Here is a 27,609-nt window from a genome sequence, read left to right on the forward strand (position 1 = left end):
CCAGGAATAAGAAAAACTTTGACAATCTCGTTTTTTTCCCCACTGACTAGCTCCTTCAATGGATAAGCATCTGATTAAGAACCTTGGCCTGTGTTAAAAAAAAGAACAGAGATGGGCCCCATTCACCTGCAGTGTGAAACTAGTCTTAGAAAAACTGACCAACCTTTTCCAACCGTCCAGTTGTGTAGATGTCAAGGTCAAAGTACTTTGGAATTTGGAGCAAATTGGACACCTTGTCAATATCCACACAGTACTATGTCAAAAAAGAACAAAAGCTGTTAAGGCTGCAGCCTTTTAGAGCAACAACATTATAAAAAAAAGTTGACCAAAAAGTATTCACCTTTGCCAGTAACAGAGGCAACGCAACAGAAAACATCTCTGTGATTCGTGTGCGATCATCCAGCTGAGTTTTTTTCTCTTTGGCACTCAGGACCTTCACCCAAACAATCCAAATGGGTTAAAACATCAAATCTTCCATGAAAAAAAAGTGACAATGTCTATGCAGTGAAGTAACTCACCCTCTTTCCTGTGCCCCTGCCCACAGGAGGGTGGCACTCACACGCCTGCCGGACGGCACAGAGCATGAGCTCAACCAGAGCAGTTTCCTGCCCATCGGTCAGGGCTGAAAATCCAAAGACACGTGAAGTTACTGAGGAGGAAAGAAGCAGATTTTTAAAGATGTTTTAAATCTGGGCCTCTTTCTTTTACCTTCCTCCCCCGACATGGGCTCATCAAGCAACAGGCTGATCATGGTCTCCCAGTCCTTCAGCAGCTCTGACCCACACTCCCACAAACTGTCCACTAAGTAGGCCCCGTGCTCATGCAGCTGTGAAACATCAAACGTTACTGAATGGGAACTCCTGAGGTTGAGGTTGTGATGATGCACTTTAGGACACGAGGATCTGGTTTGGTTACCTCACTCTCCAAAAAGAAGAATACAGTTGTTTTAATGAGGCTGCCGTTGAGGCTCTGCCTGCCCTTCCTGGGTAACCCCTCGTCCTCTGGACCGCGGTGACTGAAGAGCCTTTAATGAGCAGAGCACAAACCACTGTTCAAAGTTCATAAATATTTGGAGCCTTAAAAAAGCCAGAGGCAAAGATAACATCATTTCAACTACAAATTTATGATAAACTCTCACTTCTTGAAGAGAAATTCTCCTGCGGAGACAGCGATGGGTCGATGTGCCGAGTAAACCAGGTGGTAAACGCTCTCACAGTCCTCTGCGGTGAGAACCTCGTCAGTGCTCCTGTTGAATGATGCCACATTTATGGTTATATTTTAATAGTTTGAGAGCTTTTTTTTTCCACAGTGTTTTGAATCAAGGTAATGTATGCTATTCTGACAGGTATGGTAAACTGGCAGGACATTGGACAAATGTGTACTAAAATTCTTTTGTATAATATTTCCCCTTTTACCAAAAAATATGACATCACAGCTGTGATTGTGTTAGATCTTTGTTGGATATCATGTTTAAATAAAAAAAAACAACGAAAAAGTCACTCACTGTAAGACAAGGGTCAGAAGTTTAACGGCTTGCACAGCGACATCATATTCCTTATCAAGAGTCATCGACACAATGCGGTCCTGTCATTGGTAGAAAGTTTATAGAATAACCCAAAAAGGAAAAAAAAAAATCTGAATCTCAACGCATGATTTTTTTTTTTAATAGAAAAAACAATGGTGCAGCTTTCAGCTCACCTTAAAGCGACTGGTGAAGAGCTCCAGCCTAGGACTGAGGTCTTTGCTGTAGAACAGGCCCTGCAGAGCCGTCAGGCATTTTATCCGTACCTCACCTTGCTGTAGTCACGACAGAACCAAGTCAAATATTTCACGTGCTGCTCTGTGTTCAGGCAATGAAGACGACGGACGGCCTGTTATGAAAGTGACAGGACAGCTCACCTTGTCGTGCATCGTCCAGCCGACGTACTTCAGGTAGCTGTCGTTGAGGAAGGCGTCGCTGTACAACTTCATCCACACTCCGATCTCCTCAATACAAATGGCTCTGATTTCAGCAATGGCATCACTGGAAATGGAAAACAAAATTAAATCAGATTAGGATTCAGCCACTGAGTAGGGTTAGTGTTGTAATGTGGAAGAAAAAAGAACAAATATGCATTTAGCAGGTTCTTGATTTTACTCTAGATGGCAGCAGAGGTCAAATATGAGAAACACAACTGTATTGTTTAAGTGAATTCTGGTGTAGCCCAGTGAGGGAGTCACATACCGATATCTGTGAACAAACACTCCCTTGAAAATTGCATTCATCATGTTTTCAATTTCATCTTGATTTTCTTGAAGCTGGAAGAAAAACATAAAAAGATTTATATATATATATACATATATATATTTACCATATATTAATTTTGTGACCTAATCATTCACATTTCCAGTTAGGATTTTCAAGAGACAGGCTTAAACACAAAAACCAGAATTATCATTTTTGTGTATATTTTTCAAGGTATTAATGATTATTTTAGTGTGTATATATATAGTATATATAGGTATTAATGATTGTTTTGAAGTGCGTAAACAATTTCCCTCTCACCTCTTTCCTCTTCTGTAACAGCAGCTCCAAACGTTCGTTGGCCCTTTTTGCAACCACTTTGTTTCTCTCCGCCTCATACTGTCTCTGTGTGTTGTCCATGTTGATGCTCAGGTTCAGAGCAACGTTCACCAGTGCCGTCATCAGCTTCATGGCTGACAGAGGAGATAAAGAACAGATGCACGTGTGAAGGACACCTGAAAACCTAACCAGTACAACAATAATGTAAAATATGGGTTTCTCCAACGATCTGTGCTGGTGTCATGAGTTTCTTTCAAAACTTTGGTGAAGCTGATGTCCACAATAATATTAATCAGTCTTTAGTCTTCATCACAGTCCATTTGACGGTTCTTCTTTTCACAAAAGAATTAAAGTGATCGTTTTGACAGTCCTAGAAGGAAAAGTGCAGAATAAAAAATACACCAACCTGCTAGTGTGCTTGTGTGTCTAAACGCTCTGACCTGTGAGTCTGACAGGCCAGTGAGCAGTGAGATGACCGTGTCCATCATATACTCATCGTAGATGATGCTGTACTGACACTGCCGCACTAGGACCGCAATAAAGTCACAGAAACTTGTCCTGAATTTCTTCCACTGTGGCCCTGACATAGTTAATGGATAGTCACCGCTGTCCTATTTGAAAAGAGAAACAGTCACATAATTAGCTTCAGTCCAGAATATTTTCATATTTTTTTCCTTCCACTTGGATCACCTCATCAAACTCCTCCGTCATTTTACGAATGATCTCGGAGTTCTGCATATTTCTAAACATCTCCCCGCTCACAGCACCTGTGTGAAGAACCATCGAATATCAGTACTTTTACTTTTTCTGTTTAGACACAAACGCACACAGTTTTGGCATAAACTCACCTTTACAGCCTGAGCATTGAATGAAGAAGTTGATTAAGTCCAGGAGTGCAACGTCACGGTCCTGTTTGTACGACTCAATCCAGTCATCGACAACAGACTACATGAAGAAACAACACAACGACAAACACACATGATCCAAACTCTTCGCAGTAGTGAGATAATACAACAGGAAATGCAGCTATTTTTTTGTGTTGGTTGTACCCACCTGTGTGGCACTCTTGCCCATTTTGACCACCTCAAAAAGAGTCATGTTCTCCATCCCATTCTCCTGATGATGGCCATTCATCCAGCCAGGACCAGCGCCCCTCCCAGCTCCAGCTTTGGCCTTGTCGCCAACAGCCTTCCTCCCTTTTCTTGCTGCCTATAATAATAATGTAACATATTTGAATGTGTACAACAAAATTAAAACAACCAGCAAAAAAAAACCCAAAAACCATCTCGTCAGGCAAAACTGCTCAACAATATTTAATGTTTTTTCTGTCAATCCTGTGAAACTACTGTGGGAAATTCTGTGGCTTCTACAAGTGCAAAGCTGGATGAACAGAAACCTCATCACTCTTCCAACTCAGGTTTCTAAAAAGTTCAGTGAATTTTATGATGACATCAAACATACCAGTCCCTTTCCAGCCTTGACATTTTTGCCATCGGGATCCTCGAGATCAGTATCCGAGGATAACTGAGACTCTACCTCTCTGTGAACAATAAATCAAGAAGTTAGTCATAAAAAAATGTAGGTTTTTGTTTTTAAAAATCCAGGAATTAATTCATTTTTATGTGCTTACTGGGGAGAGTGAAATTCTGGGAGAAAATCCTGCGCTGCTATCATTTCTGAAACATTTTTTGTATCTGCAGGAGTGTGTGCTGCTGCTGCCGCTGTTAATGATGATGGTGATGATGATGCTCTGGACTCAAGCAAAAAATAATCTTCTAAACTGCACCTTCAAGACATGTAGAACGTGTGTGTTAATTTATGACATTGATGACAAATATACACAGTACAGTACTACAGTACTTTTAAGAATGATTCAACACATTATTTTTAAGTGTGCTCTGTAGGACGGTGCCATGTTCAGAGCACCTCAGGGGCAACTTTGCAGCTGGTGGACTCAAACCTGAAACCTTATGGACCCAACTTCTTAACCACTAAGCCACCACTTGCCCGTTTTTTTTTCCTTTTTTTTTTTTTTTTTTTTTACAAAGCTAATATTTTTTTTTAATCAATAAAAGCAGCAAACGTTTATTTATAATTGGCAACCTGAAAATGATCAGTCTCCAATTAATTTACCCCTGAACGCATCTATTCAAAAGAGTGCATACAGTGATAACATAATATTTTGTAGGTATTTAAAAAAGGGAATACATTGAGAAGACATTTGTTCTTGTTTTTGCACATGTCCCTGTTCTTTCAGCGAATTACGTCACAGAGCCGAATGACAGCACTGAGAACGAACGAACAAACATAAAAAGAACACTTAGTTGTTAATGACTAAGAAATAATGGCGCTTTGTTGACTCTAGCGTTGCGAACCTACAGTATTGCAATACGTCGTTGTTGTTCTGAACTTCCTGTGTCCATATATGGCATCGCGTCAATCGCCTTTTATCGCGCGGCGGAATCTGCTTCGATAACAGACGTGTTACTCACTCTGGTGTTTTTACTTATATTTTGTGGTCATAGACACTAAAAATTTCTACCGTGGAAACACTGGACTGTGAAATAATTCCAGACAGGCGCAGTTGTTCACTTCCGAACTACAAACAGCAGCACAGATGTTTGTGAAGCCGCTGCTGATTCTTCCCTCTCATCTCCTCTACTGACGTGCTGTCTCTGGCCACGACGGTCGAGCAGCTCCGATGCTAACACTGGCTAATATAGGTGTTTGCCAAACGTTAGCGGAAATATTCATTTATTTTTAGACACGGAAACGTACTCTTTAGACAATGTATTGCTCACAGAGATGCCAGTGCCTTGAATTTTAATGGTCATAGCATCAGAATTGTTGCTAGTTGTGCTAGCAATGGGGTTAGCCTGCTAACAGTCCACAGCTAAACAGAAGCTGGAGTCATTTGTAGCTCTTACTTATAACGTCGGCAGCGTGGACTTTGTTAAATGTCTTTATTGAAGCAAGATTTTTCAAATTTGATCACCAAGCATGTGTTTTGAGATGTCCAGGCAACAGCATCAATGACAAACTCCCAGAATGTTAACGTTCGCCATCCGCCATTTTACAACTTACCTTGTTTTTAAATCATACACGGACTAAAAGCAGTTTAAATCCAAATGTGTATGACTTTGTCGAAAGACCACTGCAAACGGGGTTTTCCACTGGTATTTTCCAAACTTCGAAAAGTATAATTTAAATAATCAAATAACGAGTCCTCGGTGGCTATTAAATAGCAAAGGTACAGTTTTGTGTTTGCGTTGTTATTGATGTGGCGCACACACCCCACCTGTCGGTGACACAGGGAAGTGTACGTAAGAGGTCTTATCCTGTCAGACAGTGATGGAACCACAGTATACTCGGCGGTATTTGCCATAAATATATATAAAAAAAATTATTAAATATAAACTGGCAGCGTCTGCTTCTCAGCAAAACAAGGTTAACAACTGTTATGTCGAATTAAAAGGGCTTATAATCCTGACCTAATACGACACGTGATAAAACAAACTGCAAGGATAAACAAACATAACCTTAGGTGAATTCATTTTAATATAAATTAAGTGTTCAACTTTTTAATTTTAGATTGAAAGATTCACCTCATCTATGTTCATATCCAAATATCTAACATTTTTTGATTTGAAAAAGTTGAAAATTATTAATTTAAATTTAGTTTTATTTTCAAAGATTGGGATGTTGTGATAGTTTAGAGGCTATTTGAACATCAGAGAAGGAAAAACTCGTCACAACTTTGGCAGCTTTGACACTTTATTGTACCATTTAATCATATTTTACAGGTTTTTGTGAGCAGCGCCAAGTTTAAAAGCCACCAGCTGTTAGTATAACTACATCTACAGTCCATGCCAGGTTTATTCCCTTTATATCAAAATGCTCATACACTTTTAAAGCCATTATCTTCACAGATGAGTAGTAGGTGTCATGGAGACAGTGCATGAAAAACTGAAGTAACGTACAGGAAGGAGAGAAAGGTCTAACGTTCTGTCAGGTGCTGTTTGCGACGGATTTTTGATTTGTTTTGATGGGAGTCACATCTACATGAACTCATTAAAGAAACTGCTGACCGGCCCTTCCACGGGCATCCCCTGGCAGAAGGAGGGCACCAGCAGGAGATCGGGGTCCTTAATCTCCGTTTCAATGTCGAAGTTGCTGTTAAAGGAAGTGGCATAATTATAAATAAATCGATATTTAACGGAGTATTTCAATGTGTAATCATCATAACGTTTTTGGACATTTTTCCAGAAGTAGATTACAAGTTTTCTAACAAAAAATAAATATATTATAAATTCATAAAAATATGGAGTTGAGTTTGCCCTCTTTCCCCTGCAGGGGGAGCTATAAACCCAGTCTATGAACTTCTAAACCTTATAAACGTTTTTTTTTATTTTTTTTCCATCAAATCCTTCATTGGGTCTTTTCTTTTAATTTCCAACTAGGAAAACCCCATTACTAGTTGCTGAAATGAAATCAAAACAAAATTAGAAAATAACCTGGAGACGATGACATCATCCAACCCTTCCAGTTGAAAAGGGGGCATTACTTTTGTAGGGTATTTCTACACAACGCATCATTGAGTTACTGAATATTGTCTTTTTAAACATGTTTTCTTGTACGGTTGTTTACTAATAGGGTCGCCCAATATAAATAAATAAAAACTCTCTACTGCTCTTCCTGTCTGATGAACTGACTTGATGACACCAGATATTTTATTATATTATTAATATGATGTTTATATTAAAATACAATAATCATCCCACACTCGGATAATTTAGTGCGAGTCTTTGCAACCAACACAGGCTGCCACAGGAGGTGCCGTAAGGGATATGTGGTTCCTCCGCTACACTATAGAACCATTAAATATGTTATTTGAATTCCATATTTTCTTTTAACAACTTAGACATTTTAGAATTTTAAATAATATACGGTAAAATAAAAAGACACCAACCTAATTAACAATGACCTGGACCCGCTGAGGTAGAGCATGGATACAGGCAAACATCCCATCGTTACACTCATGGTGTATTTGCCTGGCAACACAAAAGACAGTAACCAATCAGGTTAGACAGATGTTACCGCACATTCACATTTACACACGCTATTCTAGAAAATTCTCTCAACCTTTCTCAGGAAGGTCTCCGGTCCATACATTGACCTTCATTCCTTCTCCTTCGATGGAGGGACTCCCTAGGTTTAACATGCTGATGAAGTGAGCGTCATCAGGGACGTCCAGAGGATGTAAAGTGCACTGCAATGCCTTCTTCTCACAAGACTGATTTTTGCTGTCGATCTCGTAGAGGATTCCCTGCAAGTCACAGTGTGTGAACAGTGAAAAGACGTACGAGAGAGGCACCGGTTCATTTTAGTCAAATTACAGCAGCATTCGTTGAAACAAGACAAGAGTTACTTCTTCAAAAAACATCAGCAGATCCAAGTGTAGTGTGGTGTTCACGAATGCGCTCTCGTTGGTCCTGAAGCGCAATTTCTTGCCCATGGAATCGTAAGTGAACGTGCCGAAGGCTTTGAATTCGCCCTTCATGTTTATCTGGAGAAGAAAAGTGAAAAACAGAGAAGTCTTTCGACTGTAACGACAGTGCTTTTAGAGAATGAAAGAGTTGAAATGTGTCATAAATCAAACTCACCGCAGTCATAGATCCTGTCATGTTAGGTGAATCTGAAAATCAACAGTTGGTAAAGGAATGAATTTAACACAGCACAACAATCATGAAATCCTCAAAATCATCTAAATCATAACAGTCGCTTTCTTACGACAGGGATGATGGTCTGCATGTGTGGCCGCAGTCACGCACAGGAGGACGAAGGATGCAACAGTTGCGTACATTTTCCTGGTGCAGACAGACGTGCAAGATACTGACTGAGATGACATGAAAACCCTATGTGCATCTGTCTCTCGGTGCGTTTTCTCATTCCTTTTATAGCGCCACCAGGCTGGCGAAGACAATAGCCATGACGTAAAAAGGCACAGCGTGACAGAAAACAAGACGAAAACATCAAGCTGAACAAACACGTCAGACCCAGTCCTGGCAGGGGAGTCACTTCAGACTTCTCCAAAGCTAACAGTTTGTTGTTCTGTCTCTGCTCTCCTCAGATGTTCTTATGCAACGTTCAGCACAGGCCGCTGCACCTGTCCCACAGCAACATTCAAGAGCTCAAAACCAGGTCAACCTCCATCAGGGACACACACACAGTTTTCAGGGCCTGCATTGGTCCAGAGGTGGCACATGGTTGACATCATGCTACACATGGAACCTAAAGGAAAGAAATGCTATAAGTAACCATATAGATTGAAGGAAGGAAGAGTGGGAGAAAGGAAGGAAAGAAAGAAAGAAGAAAAATCTACATGTCCCTCTACCGCTTGGATGTCATTTTAATTTAGTTTTATTTTCACAGATTGGGATCTTATGATAGTTTAGACTCTAAACTATCATAAAAACCAAGGAGTTCTTCCTTTTGATGTTCAAATATTTGAACATCAAAAAGAGAAACTCCTCACAGCTTTAGCAGCTTTGTACCGTTTAATCATATTTTACAGATTTTTGTGAGCAGCGCCAAGTTGAAAAGTCACCAGCTGTTAGTATAACAGAGAACACAGATTTAGTTTTTCAACATGATCAAAAATCTTTTCTTTTTTTGTTGTTGTTGTTGTCGCAGCTGAGAACTAAACGGCTGGGATGAGACCACGACCGGGGATGACCTGCGGGACTGTATTTATTTATTTTCTTGCTTCTTCGATCATATAAAATCCGTGTGGTGTGTGTGGTGGTGTCGTCGGTGGTAATAGTTGTAGTAGGTGAGGGGATCGGGGGTCGGGGTTAACACAGATAAAGAGGTTTACCATAAGTGGAAAAAGGGAAGTGGACTGAAGTGCTGGTGTAGATGCTGTGTGTACAGGTCTGAAAACAGGAAGGAACTACATAACAAAACTCAGAGATACCTGAAACTACAGAGTAAAAAACACATGCCCAGAGAGAAACTCCATGTGTGTGAGAAAATCAACATCATGTGTAACAGGAATGGTGGAGAAAACTGGGGGGGATACGAGGGATACCCTTATCGCTGCGTGATCACCGACAGTCACTTCTGTTTTTTCAGTTTCTGAGAGGAAGTGGCTGTCGGTGTATGCACTATGATTCACCCTTACGCTGTCATGTAAGAGAGTAAGATTATGTCCGACATAAGTGTGGATTTTGCAGAAAACACCCACACAAGTCAGATGACCAGGATTTATTAGAATTCACTGCTACTTTAAAGAATCGTGATAAATCAGTGATGCCCACAGGCCACCAAATCCAGTCTAAACCTGTTAATTATTATTATTTATTATAATTTAATCATCATTAAATTTACATTTGGGTCTTAACCAGATACCCTCCCTGACACCACCCACCCTGGTCAATCAACTTGGTTTTGAGCCCAGAACCTCCTGCATGGCAGGCAGGGGTCGTACTACTGTAGCCCCCCTTTTTCTTGGCATATATTTCCATTTTACTGACATAGAGGCAAAGTCTGACCAAAATGGTCTCATAAGAAACAGGTTTGGGAATCAAGAAGGGGCATAAAAGAATCATCCACAGAAAACCAGACTCTCACAGAAATTCCTTACTTGTAAAAATAAAAAATAAAAACTTCTGCAAGCCGTATTTCCATCAGAAATTCCTTTTTCAGTCAAATTCTGAAACATGTCTTTGACAACAGTTAACAACCTGCCCCATATCCTCATACGAAGACTGAAACCCATTTCCTTTCAGACGTTCTGTAAGATGAAATAAAAACCAGAGAAAAGTTCTGGTTTCAAAAAGATTCATTTTTGTATAAATACATTTGACAGACATCAGTCTTATCTGAAACTCCTGAAAGTGTCAAAGATTACTAACGTGTGAAGACGGTGATAAGCCTTGAACCCTGGACCTTAGAGCTGAGTTATGCACATTTACAGTACAAAGAAGTAAAAGTGAGACAGACTTTATGCCACCAAGTAAAACCCTTAGTCAAATGAAACCAGCGCACCACAAAGAGGTAGGTCGAAACCACAACTGCTGCTACTGTAGTCAATAGAAATTTCGTGGATTTTACTCTAGTTTTATTTCATACTGAAACAAATGTGGTGCATCTAAAGAAAATCACCAAAAACTTTGTTAATGAAGGATTTTTTTTTTTTGCAAATGTAAAAAGCACCAGAACTGCCATAGCAAATGTTAAGTCTGGTATCTGTACCAATAATTTTCTAGCCCACGCTAGCTCTGGTGTTAAAATGAAATGGCTAATTCAACATTGACTTGTGATTCCAAAAAAAACCCCATCTGGTTATTAATATTTGACATAATGAAGAATGTGACATTCCAATACTTTTTTTGAATTTGTTGAACTTTATTTTCAAGATGATATTGCATTTAAACTTGAGTGACTTTCATTTTTTATTGACTTGATTCCATCTCCACCTGGGAATGTACCTAAATGCTGAATCATTAATGAGCTGATAGTTTCATGAATATTTTCTTTCTCTCGAGGCGATAACTAAACTGAAAAAAAAAAAACTTTCAATAACACTTTTGATAACTAAACTGAAAAAAAAAAAAAAAACTTTCAATAACACTTTCAATACCTCAAAAGATAACCCCTACTCAGCAGAGTCTGCAAAAAAAGTCATCTACAAATGTACCACAAACAAAACTGTGTTCCAGCAGATGGCAGTAATCAGCTTCAGTCTCAGTCTTACAGCTTTAAGACCAAAAGAAATTGACTCTCCAAGGTCTGGTCCAAGGCCTGGTATAAACTGATATCATTCCTTCCGTTTCATGAGTTACAACAATTAAACTGTAATTTCTGTTGTTGACATTAAACGGTCAAAATTATCTCTAAGAATTTATTTATTCTTCTATACTTAATTAATTTTGCCAAGCATTCTACAGCCAACAGACACTGAACCTCAAAATTTTACCCACAATTCAAACCTCACTTTCACCCCTGCAATAAAGAGACCCCACAGGTGGTACACCAACCATAGTTTGAGACCAGTTCTATAAGATACCACTACAACAATTTAGCTAAATGTAATTACCCACGACTACTACAGTCTATAACGATCTATCCCTGCATGTTTTACTTCCTGTAACCAATATTGGTACTCAGAACTCAACAATAACATCCACGAATACAGTCTAAACAAAGCACGTGGTTTGAAGTCAGATAACAAGGCTATATTTGCTGTAAATAGAGATAAACAGACAATGTCACAGAATTTAAGACAAAATTGAGTGTTAAAATAATAAAAAACGATGATAGATCTATTAATAACAATGATTATTATTATTATTTCATGAGAATGACAAAAGGTTCCCTTAAAGAGGCTCAGTGATGACTCAATTTTCCTGTGTCTGCATGTTCAACATTTGAAACAGTTTCCTTGGTCATAAACGTCTCTGTTACACATCAGTGAAACTCTGTGGTGAAACAATGCAAGAATATAGGTAGTCAGTCCACTGTGTTGTCACGGGCTGAGGGAATCTGATACTTTATTCTTACAATATTATGTAAGACTTTTCTTTTTAAATCCTGGGCGGTAATGAAAAATATTCTTCATGAAGAAAAACTCCACGGCACACCACCAAACAAACATTTCACAAGTATATATAATGAAATATAATGAACTTCTAGTTTAAATTGCTGGGTAAAATGCCAAGGACAAAATTCAAGACAATTTTAGTCACTCACATCAGGGAATAATCTTAATATAAAGCAAGTCTTTTTTTTAATTTTTGAATTTGGGAAAAAACTGAAAAGCTTTAAAGTAACTGTTGTTGGAACCAAATGGGGTTTAAATACATTAAGTGTAATTTTAAGAATTGAATGGAGTAAAATGGTAAAATGTCTTACCACAACTTCCCTCTTATTCCATGACTCACTGCTGTTCGCCGAGAGAAAGAGATAGAAAGGAAAGATTAAAAAAAAAAAAACTCCAGCTACACAGAAACCGAAACAAACAAGTGTATATAAACGATCTACGTGAACTTCACTAATGCATGTTCTGTTTGTGTTTCTACTCACACTGGTGTTTCCTGCTGCTCTATGGTAAGGCCAAATATTATTATAATCTTGCTATACATGTATGCATATGTATATGCAGTATATATACATATATAGATAGATATATGTACTGCATATATATTAATATTGTTACAATGATAACAGTATACCTTTAATTATGTATGCATTAGCTTATAATATTACTTTATGCTAACAACAACAATAACAATACTTCAGTGGTCCGACACTCTGTCTCGCTCGCTGTCCATCGTTGGATTATTTTACCCATTTTTATAACAATAATATAAAATGTTTTCTCAATTATTATTATTTAATATTATTACTATATGTGTTAAGATCTATCTATATGCTTTTTATGTTTAGATGGGGGGTTACTTTAAATTAAATTAATAATATATTCCTGGGGGGGCTGGAGTGAATTAATTGGTTTTTAATTATTTTTATGCATTGGGAAGTGAGAAAAGTTTCACCAGAAACACATGGCGTAACAGAAAAAAAACAAATTACTTTTTTTTTTTTAGTGAAGCAAGAGTTCTTCCCCTTTGTTTTACAAAGCAGTGTATTCCAGGCAGAATTAGGGAATCCTGACAGAAAAAACACCCGACTTTACGTTTCTATTTTTGGTACTTGGTCTGGGAGTTCTGTGGTTTTCTGTGTCAGTGAAATCACACATCTCTTGGTTAACATTTATATATTTTTAACCAATGGTTTTTATTGTTTGTTTTTTTTTTTAATTTTGACATATTTCCCCTCTTAAAACATTTGGCTTTAATTTTAACTTTTTGTTTTCTTAGTAAAGCTGTTAAATCTATTTTTATTATCATTTGTTTGGCTAACCTTAAAATGAATGTTGAATGAATGAATTGCTTAAACATATTTAATTTTTTTCTTCTAATGCTTATTTACCGATTATTTTACTTATCTTTTGTTTTAAACTTAACCTACAGCTTTTTTTAGAGACTCATTTTTAATTATTTTGCTTGTGGTTTTCACAGACATTTGTTCAACACGTCACAAACGTTCCTCTCCTTTTCTGTTGCTGTATTTGTTGTGAATAATTCAGTGTATCTTAACTTTAATATATTTTGTTAATCTCAAACTACGGGAAAAACAAGTTGAATTGTTATTCTTTTGCTCTTCTGCTACAGTAATATTTAAGTATACACACTGTTAGCAAAAGCCGTCAGCTAGCTTGTTTCTGCTCAGCTAACTCCGGTAGCGCTCAACTGTATTATTACAGAATTACATAACAGAAATGACGTTGACTTTTTGGGGATGCTTTGAGGTTTTGACTGAAATTTGAACTTCCTGGAAATTCTATCCTTCTCGGTGGCTGCAGCGTTCAGCAAGTGAAACTTAAAGCAATCGTTAGTTGTGGGCAAATGACCACTAGAGACGGGGGTGTGAGGGGGAGTGACTCCCTCAGATTCGAAAGTGACCCACATCCGTCCCCTCTACTGTCCCCAAATAACGTGGCAAACACCAGGAGTGATATTTCGTACAATGTCTGTACAGTGTTGTCAGGCGGGAAACGTAGAATCATCGTACAAGAGGTACAAAAGTATCGTATTTTAAGGGAAATTATCGTTTATCGTATTATCGGACGATACTTACTTTTACTTTCCCCCGCCGTATACTTTGCCTGTCCTCCTCCACCCCCTCCTCCTTCCCCAGGGTTTCTTATTTCCCCATGCTTTTTTCTCGCCCCCCCTTATTTGTCCCCTTTTTCTCTCGTTCCTCTCCGAGCATCTCATGGGGCGGGTGCAGTGGACCATTCAGCCAATCATGATCATTACTCTGATGCAAGGACTTGAACGTCACTCGTAACTCACATTTAGGAAAGTACAATTAGCTGGAAACTTGTCACATGAAAACAGGTATCTCCGGGGTTAACAAAACAAAACAAAACCTATCCTGCAGACAATGGCGACGCGCCGATTGCAACCACACACCTAACGGAATAGTAAAATTATCGTATATTTATCGTTTTGGAGGATTATCGATCGTACATCGTAGAGAGTGCCAAATTATTGTACAAATACGATAATTATCGTACAACTGTTTGTACACGTCGGTGCGCTACAACTTATGGTGCGTTCAAGTTGTACACGAATGTCGTAATTCCCACCGGTAAACTTAGGCAAGGACCTATGCAGGACAAAAAATATATATATACATATTACAAACAGAACTTAAGTCAAAGAGATATATGACTATGTATATTTGTGGGTGAGGATTAAGATCAGATGTGGTTGTAGGACTGAATTAAAGTGTGTGTGTGTTTTTTCTAGATGGCTGGTGTCTGGTGCGGGGCTCTCATCCTACTTTGCTGTGTATTGAACTCTGCCGACTCTTCTCCATCTTCAGAAGGTCAGAGGAGTAACAACAACACCTCGTTTCGCCTCACCAGGTCCACTCGAAGCCGAGTTCATCAGCTGCTAAACAAATATGTGAGTGGTGGTCAAACCTTCCTCGCATTAGTATCAAATACAACTTGAAAATATAAAAGCTGAAATATAAATATAAACCTGACTGAGATCCTGGCCTGGTGGTAAAGGGGTCAAGCTCTGTATGAGGGTTTGAATCCTGCCCTGGCTGTGATAGGTTGGGCATTGACCAGGAAAATAAAATCCCCTTGCTCCTCAGGTGCTGCAGTAAAAGAACCCACTGCTCACCTGATTTGCATTCAATGCAAATTCCAGTGTGAATATGGAGATACGCTGACTGGCCTCTAAAATCACCTCTAATCCCTGCTCTGCTCTCTGTCACAGAAGGAACAACAGTTGGGGAACAAACACTTTGAGGACAGACGACTGTTGAAGGATCTGCCGTCGCTGTCTACAGACTACGAAGACTGGATCATGATGACTGTAAGTTGTTGCTTGTTCCTAAAAAAACAAAATATGACTTCAGTGTGGTTTTTCTTTTCCTTCAAACCACATTCTCAGAGATTTCTAAAAAAAAGACACCAACAAAAATCCCCATAACACCAACATCTTCTGTGGAAGTAAATGAAACCCAATGACACTTTTGAAGTGTCTGACCTTGCAGTGGAATCTCCCTCCTTTTTTGCACTCCAACGGTGTTTCCTGTTTGCAATCATCTGATTGTCTCTCGTTGCGATTGCAGGACTGGGAGCGGCTGCAGGCTGCACTGGGGAACTTGAAGATTTACTGGGAGATGCTGGAGAGGAAGAGGAAACAGCTGGAGAAGGAGCAGATGTCAAGACACAGCAGTTTATCCCAGAGCATCAGACACATCCAGCTGGACCTGAGGGACCTGATGAACCGAGTCAGCAATCAGGTAACACACACACTAAAATACAGTCATTAAAACGACGCTTTAAATGAGTGTACACTTACCTGGAAGCATGGATTGCTTCAAAAATAATTTAATAAAAATTTAACAAATGTTTACTTTCAGAAAATGAAGGAAAGTTTGGATACTTCACAAAACTAAAATCTGTAACAAAATGTATTTAGCAGATGAAAGGGCAATAAAAAGCAAATTACGTTAAATTAAATTCAGCATCTGAAAATTATAAAAACGGATAAAAACATTCCTGACAGTTTCAGGGTTAAAAAGTGATCAAAAGATCTTGGTTAATGCCCCCCCAATTTTTTTTAAAACAGATATATAATATAGCCTGTAGGGGGCTCAAAATCATGCACATTCAGCAGCAGCATCCACCTTATTTCTTGTGGATTAATTGTACAGAGACCTTTTTTCTGACTTTCTGGATTATTATAACTTCTAATCAAAGTAATGGAAACATCTCAACAACTCCCTTAACACTTAATAAAAAAAAAATTAAAAACAACTTTTGTTTACTTCACCAGATGACACAGATGAGGAGCTCATGGAAAAAGCCGACTTTTCCTTCAGCACAAATTTCCCTGGACACAGAAAACAGCTCCATGACTGCCTGGGACCGACGTGTGGAGGGTTACATCATCCTCAGGGACCTGGACCTTTACCTCACCAAGCTGGCAAGAGACTTCCTGCTGCTGGCATCAAACCACAAGGATGACTCAGTGCTGTGAAGCTGCACTAAAGCTGCAGCCTTCTAGTTACAACCATCGCCTCTCAAAAATGACTGTGCTGTTATTTGTATTAATTTTCTGTGACTTTATATTTGGGGACCACTTTTTTTTGAGGGGGTGAGGGAGTTTTTTTTTTCCCCACAGTTTCTCTATTTTTTTATCTGACTGTGAATTAAGCTGGCGTCCATCAGTTGTACTCCATTTCCTGGAATTTCCAGAGACATATTTACTATTTATTGATATATTTATAAAGACTATTTATTGCAATTTTTAAAAACTTTTTTTTTAATTATTTCTCAAACTGTGTGAAAATACAGTGTTTTACATGTTTACTTGAGATAAATATATTTTTGTTTCCATGTGCCCGTAAATAAAGACAAGCATTTGAAACTGTGACGACTTCATGTTATAATGATTGACGTGTAAGAAAAAAAAAGAAAAAAAAGAAAAAAGAAGCTGCAACATTGTGCATGGACACGACGGTGATAATGAGGCGACATGGAGTTGGATCTGACGACTCGTGCTGATCATCACTTTGGTTTAAGGTTTTACCGTTGGTCATGGTTTTTCCTGTGAATTCACGTGGTGCTGGTGCGTGGGACGGTCTGCAGGGGAAATTAGCCAGTCAGGCAGTCAGTGAGTCAGGTGGACATAATTTCTTATAAATAATAACAGAAAAAACATCCTGCCACTCCTCCTTTTAGCCTGTCACATGGCGAACACTGAGGTGTGACTCACCACGAGCAGATGTCCCCTCCTGCCTTTCGACACCTTCATCTCCGAGCCTCTGATGAAATCAATGATTCCCTCTTTGCCGCGACTCATTACAAACTTGATGCTGTGAAAAGAAAAGTAAAAAAAAAAGAAAAGAGAAATGATAAAACACAGCTCTGGAGTCGACGGCGCTGCGCTGTGAGAGAACAACTCAGGCCGCTGCTGCCTTCATGTAACAAGTCAGAGTAAATAAAAGTAAAAGTTAGACTATTAACTATTAGTTTATTTTTTAAATCTCACTATCTCTAAAATGTTTTCTTTACTCTGATGAAGTCATGTACCTATATATACAATGTTTAGTCATAGCAGGGAACCCATTAATGAAAATAGAGAAATCAACACGGCCCATGTGGAAGGATGAGGAAGTGTTCCTCATTTTGGGCAGCCTGTGGCCTAGTGGTCAAAAGAGGATTGCATTGGCATTCCAGCCCTGGCAGGACTGTTTTTTGTTGAGCAAGCACCAAATCTCCACTGCTGCACTGTTTCAGGAAAGGGTTAAATACAGAGAGTATTTTCCCTTGAAAAATTAACAGAATAGTGAAAAACAAAAGTGTTCTCTGGAAAAAAATGTTTTTTTTTTTGCACTCATTCTATTCTTTTCTGAATATTCTATTATTGCAGAACCAACTGTGTGCTGTTAAAACACACTTCCACCTCAACCTCAATAAACACCTTTTTGTGAAATGTGTGAAAAACGACTAAAAACGGTCGTGGTAACAAACAGAGTCCACCCACCTGCCGGGGCAGATGTTGACGTGGTCCATCTTGTCGGCCATCATGGCCACTTTAGTCACCAGTTCTATCGCATTGTTGCACTGTAGCACAGCATCACCCTGTGGACACACAGACACAGACACACTCAGATCTGTACTACAGTTGTACTTGCCCTGTCTGCCCTCTACTGTACCTTCTGCTTTTTGTCTGAAACAGGCATGTGCAGAACAAACATCCCATCACTGAGCGAGCTCAAGGAGATACCTGAGGGGGAGAGAGAGAGAGAGAGAGATAAAGAGATTATGATCATCCACAAAGACTAGGTCGGGGACCATAGATGTGTCACTGTAGAATTTATTTTGGGTCTTACTTGTTTGTTTTTGTTTTGTTTGTTTGTTTTTTTACTATTAAATAAGATGCTAAATAAGTAAAAGAAATTACAATTTTGATTAAAGTAACGTTGGCAACAGTAGAATTAACAAACAGTCTTGAATTACTTTGTAATTAAGACCTCCACTGCTGTAATTGTTTGTTTGTTTTCCTGTACCGGGCTACAGCATCACCCTCTCCACTAGATGGCGCCCAAGGTGACCATTTATGTGTCTAGGACCCCTTAACTGTGAACTACATTTTAAGTGTTTTCAACCTGTCACAGCCAAGTAAAATATACATCTTATCTACATATATTTCTTCACCAGGCTCTGTCCTGAGTCAGGGCTGTTTTTTTACCTTTTAGAGCCATGTAGTCGAACTTCTGCTTGATCTTGGTTCTGTCCACCAGCACAGCAAAGGTGTTACACAGGAGCAGCTGACGGGGCCGGGGTTTGAAACCTCTTCTGTCGTACTTTGTGACGGAGGCACCGTACTGAGGAGAGCGAGGATGTGATCATCATCATCATCATCATCATCATCATCATCAGCAGCAGCAATGTTATTAACTGGTACAAATCCTGAATCCTACCTGCACTTTTTCACTTCCAAGATTAACTAGTACAAATCCTGAATCCTACCTGGACTTTTTCACTTCCAAGAGTCTGGGTGACCTTCAGATTGATTTGTTCACGTTCTGTGGAAAGTAGAGGGGAAAAAAAACAGCCTCAGCAAAATTGACAGATTTACTGTTTGTTACAGTCTGAAATAATCAGTCAACGCACCGAGCCGTGTGTCCAGGAACAGTCGCCCCACACTCTGAGGGTAGCTGTCTTTCTGATCTTTGAAGATCTCACTTGCGACGACCTTCTGCACCATCTACAGCAGAGAAGAAACAGATTTAACATAATAAATGATAAACATACTATATATATATATGTATATATATATATGTGTAAAGTTTGGATTTCTGACCACAGATCAAATCAAAAACAAGTTTTGATGCAGTCACTAGGTGGCAGTATTGCTCTGTATGTAAAAGACGATTGGCTAATGCACAACACAGATCGGTAGGTGTATATACCTGTTTCTTCCACTCGGGCTGTACTCTCATGCAGTACTTCACAACCATGTTTCTCATGTGCAGCACCCGCAGGTATTCGGAGGCCTGCAGTACAACAGGGTGATAAAGTATTTTAAAATATACGTGAACATCGTGCAATGATTACTGTTAATTGTACTTGTATTTTCTTAAGAACATTGGAACTTCATTGGGTCGTCGTCATCATATTCATATTCATTATTGCAGTCACTTAACGTTTTTAAAAAGAAATCTGACTTCAGCATATCAGGCAGACAAAGTGCTGCTCTGTGGGTACCTCATAGAGCAATGGTGGGGGCGTGGGCCAGCTTTTGTCCAGCACACTCTTAGGCAGGTTTTTGATGAGGTTCTTCAGGAAGGAGTAGCGAATATGATCCAGGAAGTACTCATTCTCAGGGCAGTACTCCTCGTGACGGTAGATGAAGCCTTTTATGAACCTGGAATAAATAGACAGCCAGTTGAAAAGAAACTACACATGAAAAAAAAAAACACCACAAAAAAAAAAAAAAAAAAAAGCAAAGTGGAGCACCTGCGGATTAAATCAGCAGCCTGCCGACGCCTCCTTGCCCTCCTGCGTGCTTTCATCCCTCGCCACGCAGACTGGATCACTATCACTATATACATTATACACAGACATGCAGACATTATCACCAAGGTCACTCTGAAGCTAAGCCACAGTTTAAAAAAAACAACACAAAATAATAGACCACAGATCTGAAATAGGTGTGCACTAGCTGCAAAAAAAAAGTTTTATTTCTTTTAGGAGAAAAAAATTGAAGTTTATAAAAAAGTAAAAATATGTATAAAGATGATAGTACCTGGAAATAAATGTGTTTCCAAGAAGTTCTTCCTTCATAAAACATGATGTCATTTTCCTCAATTTTGATCCCATTTAGAGGAAAAGTGACAGTGACAGTGCAAGGCAATACATACAAGTGAATGCTGTGTGTTAAACCCATTAAAGCAGCTGTACACTGATTAAGTGCAGCAAAGCATAGATCACTGAAACCATAAGTATTTTGAAAACATACCCTCATGCATTTACACGATAAAAAAGGGACTAAGGAAGTCATGTTTAAAGCAAAACAAATACAACACAACTCAGAATAATAAGCAGCATGTCTGTTTGGTGAACTGAACACAAAGCCACATTAAATAAATAACTGGCACTCAAAATCTATTTCTGACCTGCACGCCTGATGCGCTGGTACTTGGATCTCTCCCTGTAGCCTCGCCAACACGTCTGCAGAGTCAAAGCTGGAACAAAGACATGGGGAAAGAGACTGAGCCACGGAATAGGAACAGGTTTGTTTGCCAGCCGCTGATTTCATGACACACGTCCAAATTTTAGCCCAGCGAGCCCATCGTGGCGCCACCACCACCACGTGGCAACCGACATTTACATCAGTGGGACGTGGGCCTCACTTTTGAGACTTGAGCTGTAAGTGAAGTGGAATAACTCTCCAAGTCTGATGAAGAAGAAATGACCTGCGGCAAGGACACCCCTTCTCTGTGGGCTGTGAACCGTGTCTACTGACTCTCACCGATCTCGGGCTTCTTCGCTTCCAGTGCATCCTCAGTGTTGAAGAGAGTTCTTGGGAAACGGATGAAGATTTTCGATCTGCAGAAAACAAACCCAGATTGAACTGAACTGCTCTTCTTTTCTTCTCTCTTTTCATTTGTTACGTTCATCACCTGCCCAGTTTGTACTCCTCCGGTTTGTAGCCCAGGTGGTTGACCAGCAGGGACACACCATCAGCCAGCCTGCCGTGCCAATTGGGCCACGTGTCGGGACACAGGGGTTTATACCTGTCAGATGGTAGCGATGAATGAAGGACAAACACAGACGCTTACGGAGACTGTACTTGGTTCATTACAGATATTCAGTCACCTCTGCAGGAAGGCTTCAAAGCGACGTCGATACGCAAATCCAGCTCTTCTGACTCGCAGGTTTTCCATCAGACCCAGGTACTTTACCTGGTGTCTGACAAGGACTTCATCAAACTTTCCTGCACATGAGACACACTTGATTATTTACACTTCTTTTTCTCACTGCCCCCACTTTAAACAGCCTTTATCTTCAAACTTTTGCTGTTGTTCATCTGATTTTCTGTCACTGGTAATGAAAATCTGAGCATCTGACCAGCACTCTGCCACCTGCTGGTCAGACCCAACATCACCTCAGACACAATACAGAAAATTGTACTGAACATTTTCATAGCTCCACACACACAGCATGTCATCTGGACTGATCTTTGTATCGACAACATATTGAAGTGCTATGTGAACACAAATGTTTGGTTTTTCTTTCACCACATTCCCTTCTCTGTCCTTTATCGCCCTAACCTGACATGTACCATGTTACAGCCCTGACCAGAAACCATAAAACAGACTTCAAAGACAAGTGTTTCAGTAAACAATCGGTACCAGCTTGCTTCCCGTCGTTGGGTTTGATGCAGCGTACGTAGGAGGGTTCTTTAGACATGAGGATCTCCATCAGTTTCATCAGGCTGTTTTTAAACTGTGTGGCAGCCTGCAGGGTACGGACAAGAAGCAAAGAAGAATTCCTGAGTCGTCGGTTCATGAGTGTTACTTAACAAACAGAGAGGCTGTGAGATCGAGTACCATCTCAGGTCGTTTCTGGTCCATCACCTCTTCTCTGCGGAAACACTGACTGACAATCTGGTTGTCCGACTGACACATGACCTAAACCAAGACCAAGACATTAAAAAAAAAATACTCAAAGATAAAAATAAAAATAATTGCCCAACAAGTACTGTTCAACAGGAATGCACTTTTGTTGCATGTCAGGAACATCACACCCACACACACACCCACACACACTAACCTCTTTTAGGTTCCTGTTCAGCAGATCATTGTTCTTCTCTAGGAAACCTACGTGACAAGATGGCAGAGGGTCACTAGAGAAGAAGTGGATTATGGGAAGTAGTCCGGATCAGAAGTCATTACTGTGCGAAAATATTTTTTAAAGCTGCAAAATTTTGCAGCTTTTTTTTTTTAAGGTAATTTTTACTTTTAAAAGAAACATCAGAGCGTCCAGTAAACACACTGCACATAAGAAAAACTGAAAGCAGTGACTGAGATGGAAAGTGATTATTGATCGGTTACAAAACATGTGATTTTAGGTGATTTCTTTTTGAAACCATGCAGTTCCACCAGGAACAGATCCAATTTCCTACATCTGGTCTGTACCAACACCTAAGCTTGACCTTTTCAAACATATTTTCTTTGTCATTGAGATGAATTAAAAAAAACTGGTCTTCAGATGTTTCTATAGATGTTGAGATTTTAATTAAATTGTATATTATAAATTATTGCAGGGACAGATTTCCAAAGTATCCTTTATTTGTTTAAAATTCTTAATTTGATTTTTTTAAATGCATTAGAAAAGAATAGTGGCAATTAAAGAATAAAGGCCATATTAAAGATTTTCTTTCTTCACATCCACAGTTTTGTGATTTAATCAGCCCCCAATTCTAATTCTCTAAGACATTAAAAACAATTTTGCCGACTGACACAGTGTTCTCATAAACAACACACACGTTAGAGCTCACCATTGACATTGTAGTTGACCTCTCCGGCATAGTGCAGCAGTCGGAACTCCTCCCTGTTCATCACCCGACGGGTTTTTCCATTTGCCAACTTGTGTCTGTAAAACACACGGAGATGTGAAATTATACACAGATTTACAAAAGTGAGCTTGTTGGAGTGCAGCTGAAAGACAAAATTTAATTATCACTAGGGATGCGACGATGCATCGTGAATCAGTTAAAAAGGAACTCTTTCCAGTTAATATTTTTGTCGTTGTTTAATATATTGACAGCTAGTGAGGTTTGGTCATTTTGTTTAGAAGAATCGTCATAAAATATTCACTGAGGACGCTCACGTGACAAAATGTGGATGACCCCCCAGGGTGTCCTCCAGCTTCTCTAGGAAGGAGACGTCGCAGGTCTCTCCAGGTCTCAGACACTCCTCATCCTGGAAGACAGTCAGACGCCTGATCACAGACAAACCCCACAGAGGAAAACGCTGTACGTGAAGGTGAAGGTGTAACATGTACCAGAATGGAGATGATGCCTTTGTGTTTCTCCTCAATCAGGTCACAAATGATCTTGTTGTCAAAGTACTGAACCGTTTCCCACTGGGATTGGTCAGAAAACATCGAGAAGAAGAGCAGGTTGTTTTAGAACAACCTAAAATCCACAACAGGCGTCCACCGCAGATGTTGAAACAGCCAACCCAACATATGACACTCACTGCAATCCCTTCGGTCTCGTACTCTTCCTGCTCAGACCTCAGTGTGAGCTCGATGAACAGCTGCTGCAGCTTCTCGTTGCAGTAGTTGATGCAGAACTGCTCGAAGCTGCAAAGGTAAAAATGGATACAGTAATTCGGTGTAGGATAAATGCAGCCTGGTTTGCCAAAAAGCACCAAGGTTCTCAGACTCCAGAACCGTGTCTGTCTGTAAGCACCCAGAGTTCATTGCATCAGTGACAGTACTGGGTATCAGCAAGAAGACAAATAAAAAAAAATATTATACTCATATTTGAGTGGTATCGGTGCAAAATCTAGTTTAAAGAAAAAAAAATCATAAATACGAAAGAGCATTTTTCACACCTGTTGTGCTGTAGAACTTCAAAGCCGTAAATATCCAGAAGTCCTATAACTGAAGACGGCATGGTGCTGTAGTAGATCTCCTCCTACATTTGCATCATACACACACACATACGTACAGCATTCAATCAGACAATAAGCTGCAAAGAGACAAAAACAGAAAAGCTAATAACGTGAGTGCTAACACAGCTGCTGCTGCACCTTCAGGGCCAACGACTGGTTGATCTTCTCCACCAGCCAAGTGAAGGTGCGCCCGTACACAGCCTTGGCTAAAGCATCACGGGCCGACACTGCCTGTTCGAAATTCAGTGGAGTGATCATCTGGAACCAGAGAACATTATAAACAGGATGAGGGTCGACACGGTTGAAAACAGCTGGAATGTGCAGTTCTGGGAGAGAGGATGGTTTGGCCGACCTCTTCTCCTTTGGCTGTGAGCTTCTTGTGAGTGAGAGCGTTCCCCAGAGCTGAGCCATCAACACCCAGCAGCTGGAGAACAACAAGAACAACAAAAAACATCTGCTGTCAAGACATGAATGTTCTGGGCTGTTGGAGGCTGTTGTCAGTCATTCCACGGGACAGTTCTGACCTCAGCCAGATTTGGCATCTGGGTCTCAGTGGTGATGAAAGTTTCTCCCTCCTCTCCTTCTCCAAACTGAGTGTTCCCCAGGTGGAGAACACTGGCGATGACATTAAGTAAATTCTGGTATTTAAAAAAGAAAAAAAAATATGAAGAAAGATCAAGAGATAAAGTATCAGAGCACATATTTATGTGACATCATATGAATCACTCCAACAAAATACTTCATATTATTGTCACTGCATTCCAAATAAATCTTTGTACATAAACCTCTGAAGTAATTCCATTTATACAGATTTAAATATTAACACATTTTTGCAGAATGTTTCAAATGAACGTTCCTTGTACGCTGAATTCAACTCTTCATTTTGTGTTCTTGTTTCTGTCCGTTGTGAAGCTGATTCACTTCTTCGCTGCGATTGGTTCTCACCTGCACCTCTTCCTCTGTGAAGCCAATCACGGACAGAGCCTTCATCACCACCTTCCAGTTGTTCTTGTCACTGATGGAGCTGACTCTGGGGCAGTTTCCCTGAGCAAGACAAGGACAGGTCACACCAGTGTTGATGTTGATGTCAAACCTGGGGTTGAGGTCCCATCATCTGTCAAAGTGCTGCACACCTTCACCAGATACTGAAACTTCTGCGGGTTTCTCTCCAGCCCCAGTTTGTGGAGCAGGTCGTCGTCGCCTCCATCCAGCAGCTGATAGAAGATGTGGAAGTTCCTCTCACCGTGGTTCTGGTGAACCACTCGAGATTTCTCCAGCAGGTAGTTCAAAATGTGACCGCCCACCGGTGCCCCCTGGCAAAGAGTCAGAGAATAACAAGGGAGAAATAAACAAGTAGTTCAAGGATTGGGCATTTAAATGTAGGACTGCTAGTTCAAATCCCAGTCCCCCAGATGAACCTGTGTTTTATATCTATTTGCTTTTAAGTACTAACAGTTCCTCAAAGTCCTTTATGGACAAAAAAAAAAAGAAAAAAATCAAACATTGCCACCAAGATGGCCAAAGAAAAAGGGTTCACCCTGAAGTCAAACTGGACGTCCATGTATTTTCCGAAGCGACTGGAGTTGTCATTCCTCAATGTTTTGGCGTTCCCAAAGGCCTAGAAAGAGAGGGAGTTAGACAGAAAGCAAAATAGGGGGGGGGAATAAAATAAAAATAGAGAATATTAAAGACTATTGACCTCCAGGACAGGGTTGGACTGCAGCAGCTGTTCACCCAGGGCAGCCATGTGATCGTTGGCGGGGCAGGTGACGGCATAGTAGAGGAGGATCTTCTTGGAAGCTTCTGTTTTACCTGCTCCACTCTCACCTGAGATCAGAATACACTGGTCTTTCCTCTCCGTCCTCATCGCTCGGTAGGCGTTGTCTGACAACGCGTAGCTGAAACAAAAAACAGACAGACATTTATGATTCTGATGCGTTAACAACGATTATTTAAAACATCATTGCACAGATTTCTACAAAACCTATTAGCATTTTCATTTTGGACGAGTCAAATAACATAATGTTGGTCTTAATTTGTTTTAAATAAAAGTCAGAATTTATTGGAAAGTTTAATAGCGGAACAATAATAGCGGCTTTTTTTTTCTTTGCAGCTAAAACAAATAACAATGACTTATTTAGGTTAGTAAGAAAATACACAATTAAATATGAAATAAAATAGCTAAAGCTTCACTAAGCTAGCTACAACTAGCAGAGCTAACAAAAATTCAGAAAAAGCGACACATTATAATGGCCCTATATATTTTAACCAACTATTTTAGCTAACTATTCTGGCCCCTGGACAGAACTCTGGACGTGTCCGCTGCCTAAATCAATTCTGTCTGATCTCTGTTTATCAGAGCATCTATTAATAGCCCCCGACACTTAATGTGTCACTACGACGGCAGGTGGCAGCAGAAGAGTCTGGGTAAAAAAAAAGGTGTGACGACAACAGTGCGACTCACATGTGAGGTGAGATCTCGTAGAAGCTGACTCCTCTGTAACGTTCCATCTGCTGCTTGGAGTAAATCTCCAGGTCTTTGTACGGATTCACCGACACCAACACGGAGCCGATGTAGGTCTGACCCACAAACATGACAAGAGTCAGTGCTACGTCGACACACAGACAGAGAACACAGACGACAACAACAACAAAGACTGTCTCGCTCACATAGATGAGGTTCTCTTTGAAGCGTCGTCTCAGGTTCTCTATGAAAGCCGCTTCACTGTTGTAATTTTCCAGCAGGACAAAGTCCTGCACCCCGACCCGGTCCCGTGCAGTCAGAGCGCTCTCCATCACCAGACGCACTCGTCCCTGAACATCAACCTCCTGCAGGAGAGAGAGACGAAAAAACCAAGCAGCTGCTGATTAAAATCTGTCTTATTTTTATATATATATGAGACACATTATCAGTACAATCATAATATTGTTTTTTGTAATTATCTTTATTTTTTACTTAGACTTATTTTTGGATTTCTTTTTTTTTCTTGTAATTATCTTTATTTTTTACTTGCATCTATTTGGCATTTTTTAAGACTTATTTTTGGATTTCTTTTTTTTTTTACTACTCTACATCATCATGTTTTACTGGGGGTTTTTTTACACTTAAATTATCCCTTTAAAAATCTCTACCCAGCAATAAAACCATTTTTTCTCTTTGTTTCCTAAACAATTTAAATTTTTCTGGGTTTCTGGAGTTGGTAGAAAAATGTCAGGGAAGTTAACATTTATTATTACACGTGCAAAAAAAAATCAAACAA

The 27,609-nt window shown here is 39.8% G+C and overlaps 4 protein-coding genes across 9 annotated transcripts in view; 1 reads left to right on the forward strand and 3 right to left on the reverse strand.

The window, feature by feature from the left end:
- LOC103395545 (cohesin subunit SA-2) overlaps positions 1–5,845 on the reverse strand; it is a 17,142-nt gene extending 11,297 nt beyond the window's left edge. Inside the window, exons 1-18 of the mRNA XM_025065550.1 lie at positions 5,648–5,845; positions 4,194–4,349; positions 4,025–4,103; positions 3,617–3,772; positions 3,412–3,508; positions 3,254–3,330; positions 2,970–3,174; positions 2,546–2,697; positions 2,225–2,298; positions 1,900–2,023; positions 1,699–1,797; positions 1,505–1,584; positions 1,139–1,246; positions 916–1,024; positions 709–826; positions 519–622; positions 341–433; positions 164–253 (exon numbers count right to left, since the gene is read on the reverse strand). Of these exons, the coding sequence (XP_024921318.1) occupies positions 164–253; positions 341–433; positions 519–622; positions 709–826; positions 916–1,024; positions 1,139–1,246; positions 1,505–1,584; positions 1,699–1,797; positions 1,900–2,023; positions 2,225–2,298; positions 2,546–2,697; positions 2,970–3,174; positions 3,254–3,330; positions 3,412–3,508; positions 3,617–3,772; positions 4,025–4,103; positions 4,194–4,237 (1,809 nt within the window). The 5' untranslated portion in view covers positions 4,238–4,349; positions 5,648–5,845. The remainder of the gene's footprint in view (positions 1–163; positions 254–340; positions 434–518; positions 623–708; positions 827–915; positions 1,025–1,138; positions 1,247–1,504; positions 1,585–1,698; positions 1,798–1,899; positions 2,024–2,224; positions 2,299–2,545; positions 2,698–2,969; positions 3,175–3,253; positions 3,331–3,411; positions 3,509–3,616; positions 3,773–4,024; positions 4,104–4,193; positions 4,350–5,647) is intronic.
- A 478-nt stretch (positions 5,846–6,323) lies between these two features.
- epd (ependymin) lies at positions 6,324–14,316 on the reverse strand. 2 transcript variants are annotated; one of them, XM_017041663.1, is made up of 7 exons: positions 14,264–14,316; positions 8,354–8,854; positions 8,227–8,258; positions 7,992–8,129; positions 7,706–7,889; positions 7,533–7,614; positions 6,324–6,736 (listed from the first exon to the last, which is right to left on the reverse strand). In XM_017041663.1, the coding sequence occupies exons 2-7, from the start codon at positions 8,469–8,471 to the stop codon at positions 6,622–6,624; spliced, it is 669 nt and encodes a 222-aa protein (XP_016897152.1). In that variant the 5' UTR covers positions 8,472–8,854; positions 14,264–14,316; the 3' UTR covers positions 6,324–6,621. The 2 variants fall into 2 exon arrangements, with proteins under 2 accessions (XP_016897152.1, XP_016897151.1); XM_017041662.1 differs by lacking the exon at positions 14,264–14,316 and adding an exon at positions 12,479–12,504.
- Positions 14,317–14,616: 300 nt separating this feature from the next.
- On the forward strand, positions 14,617–17,128 carry LOC103395546 (uncharacterized; the record flags this gene model as incomplete). The annotated part of the gene is made up of 5 exons (XM_025065864.1): positions 14,617–14,740; positions 15,017–15,099; positions 15,421–15,519; positions 15,779–15,952; positions 16,489–17,128. Coding segments are annotated over 5 exons (684 nt in total), but the record flags the coding sequence as incomplete, so codon positions are not given.
- A 134-nt stretch (positions 17,129–17,262) lies between these two features.
- The window catches only part of myo1ca (myosin Ic, paralog a), a 34,566-nt gene continuing 24,219 nt past the window's right edge, over positions 17,263–27,609 (reverse strand). For all 5 annotated transcript variants that reach the window (XM_017041654.2, XM_025065548.1, XM_025065549.1 and 2 more), the window contains 31 exons: positions 27,020–27,178; positions 26,814–26,929; positions 26,049–26,247; positions 25,887–25,967; positions 25,483–25,662; positions 25,295–25,393; positions 24,874–24,987; positions 24,702–24,773; positions 24,488–24,607; positions 24,290–24,372; positions 23,930–24,035; positions 23,733–23,813; positions 23,559–23,650; positions 23,227–23,321; positions 22,500–22,546; positions 22,277–22,357; positions 22,079–22,184; positions 21,543–21,660; positions 21,347–21,460; positions 21,196–21,272; positions 20,840–20,908; positions 20,181–20,265; positions 19,929–20,088; positions 19,634–19,717; positions 19,335–19,428; positions 19,191–19,246; positions 18,910–19,045; positions 18,374–18,444; positions 18,202–18,299; positions 17,431–17,530; positions 17,263–17,297 (listed from right to left, as the gene is read on the reverse strand). In XM_017041654.2, coding sequence (XP_016897143.1) covers positions 17,271–17,297; positions 17,431–17,530; positions 18,202–18,299; positions 18,374–18,444; positions 18,910–19,045; positions 19,191–19,246; positions 19,335–19,428; positions 19,634–19,717; positions 19,929–20,088; positions 20,181–20,265; positions 20,840–20,908; positions 21,196–21,272; positions 21,347–21,460; positions 21,543–21,660; positions 22,079–22,184; positions 22,277–22,357; positions 22,500–22,546; positions 23,227–23,321; positions 23,559–23,650; positions 23,733–23,813; positions 23,930–24,035; positions 24,290–24,372; positions 24,488–24,607; positions 24,702–24,773; positions 24,874–24,987; positions 25,295–25,393; positions 25,483–25,662; positions 25,887–25,967; positions 26,049–26,247; positions 26,814–26,929; positions 27,020–27,178 — 3,120 coding nt within the window. In that variant the 3' untranslated portion in view covers positions 17,263–17,270. The remainder of the gene's footprint in view (positions 17,298–17,430; positions 17,531–18,201; positions 18,300–18,373; positions 18,445–18,909; positions 19,046–19,190; positions 19,247–19,334; positions 19,429–19,633; positions 19,718–19,928; positions 20,089–20,180; positions 20,266–20,839; positions 20,909–21,195; positions 21,273–21,346; positions 21,461–21,542; positions 21,661–22,078; positions 22,185–22,276; positions 22,358–22,499; positions 22,547–23,226; positions 23,322–23,558; positions 23,651–23,732; positions 23,814–23,929; positions 24,036–24,289; positions 24,373–24,487; positions 24,608–24,701; positions 24,774–24,873; positions 24,988–25,294; positions 25,394–25,482; positions 25,663–25,886; positions 25,968–26,048; positions 26,248–26,813; positions 26,930–27,019; positions 27,179–27,609) is intronic.

The sequence above is a fragment of the Cynoglossus semilaevis genome, chromosome 19, assembly GCF_000523025.1.
Source record: "Cynoglossus semilaevis isolate Cse_v1.0 chromosome 19, Cse_v1.0, whole genome shotgun sequence".
Taxonomy (NCBI): domain Eukaryota; kingdom Metazoa; phylum Chordata; class Actinopteri; order Pleuronectiformes; family Cynoglossidae; genus Cynoglossus; species Cynoglossus semilaevis.

Excerpts from the sequence above, each read along its gene's own strand:
- epd (XM_017041663.1), bottom strand. The coding sequence starts at position 8,471 with ATGTCATCTCAGTCAGTATCTTGCACGTCTGTCTGCACCAGGAAAATG. Across the intron at positions 8,130-8,226 it reads TGACAGGATCTATGACTGCG|ATAAACATGAAGGGCGAATT; the intron begins GTGAGTTTGATT and ends TTTCTTCTCCAG. Across the intron at positions 6,737-7,532 it reads TCCAGGTCATTGTTAATTAG|CAACTTCGACATTGAAACGG; the intron begins GTTGGTGTCTTT and ends TTCCTTTAACAG.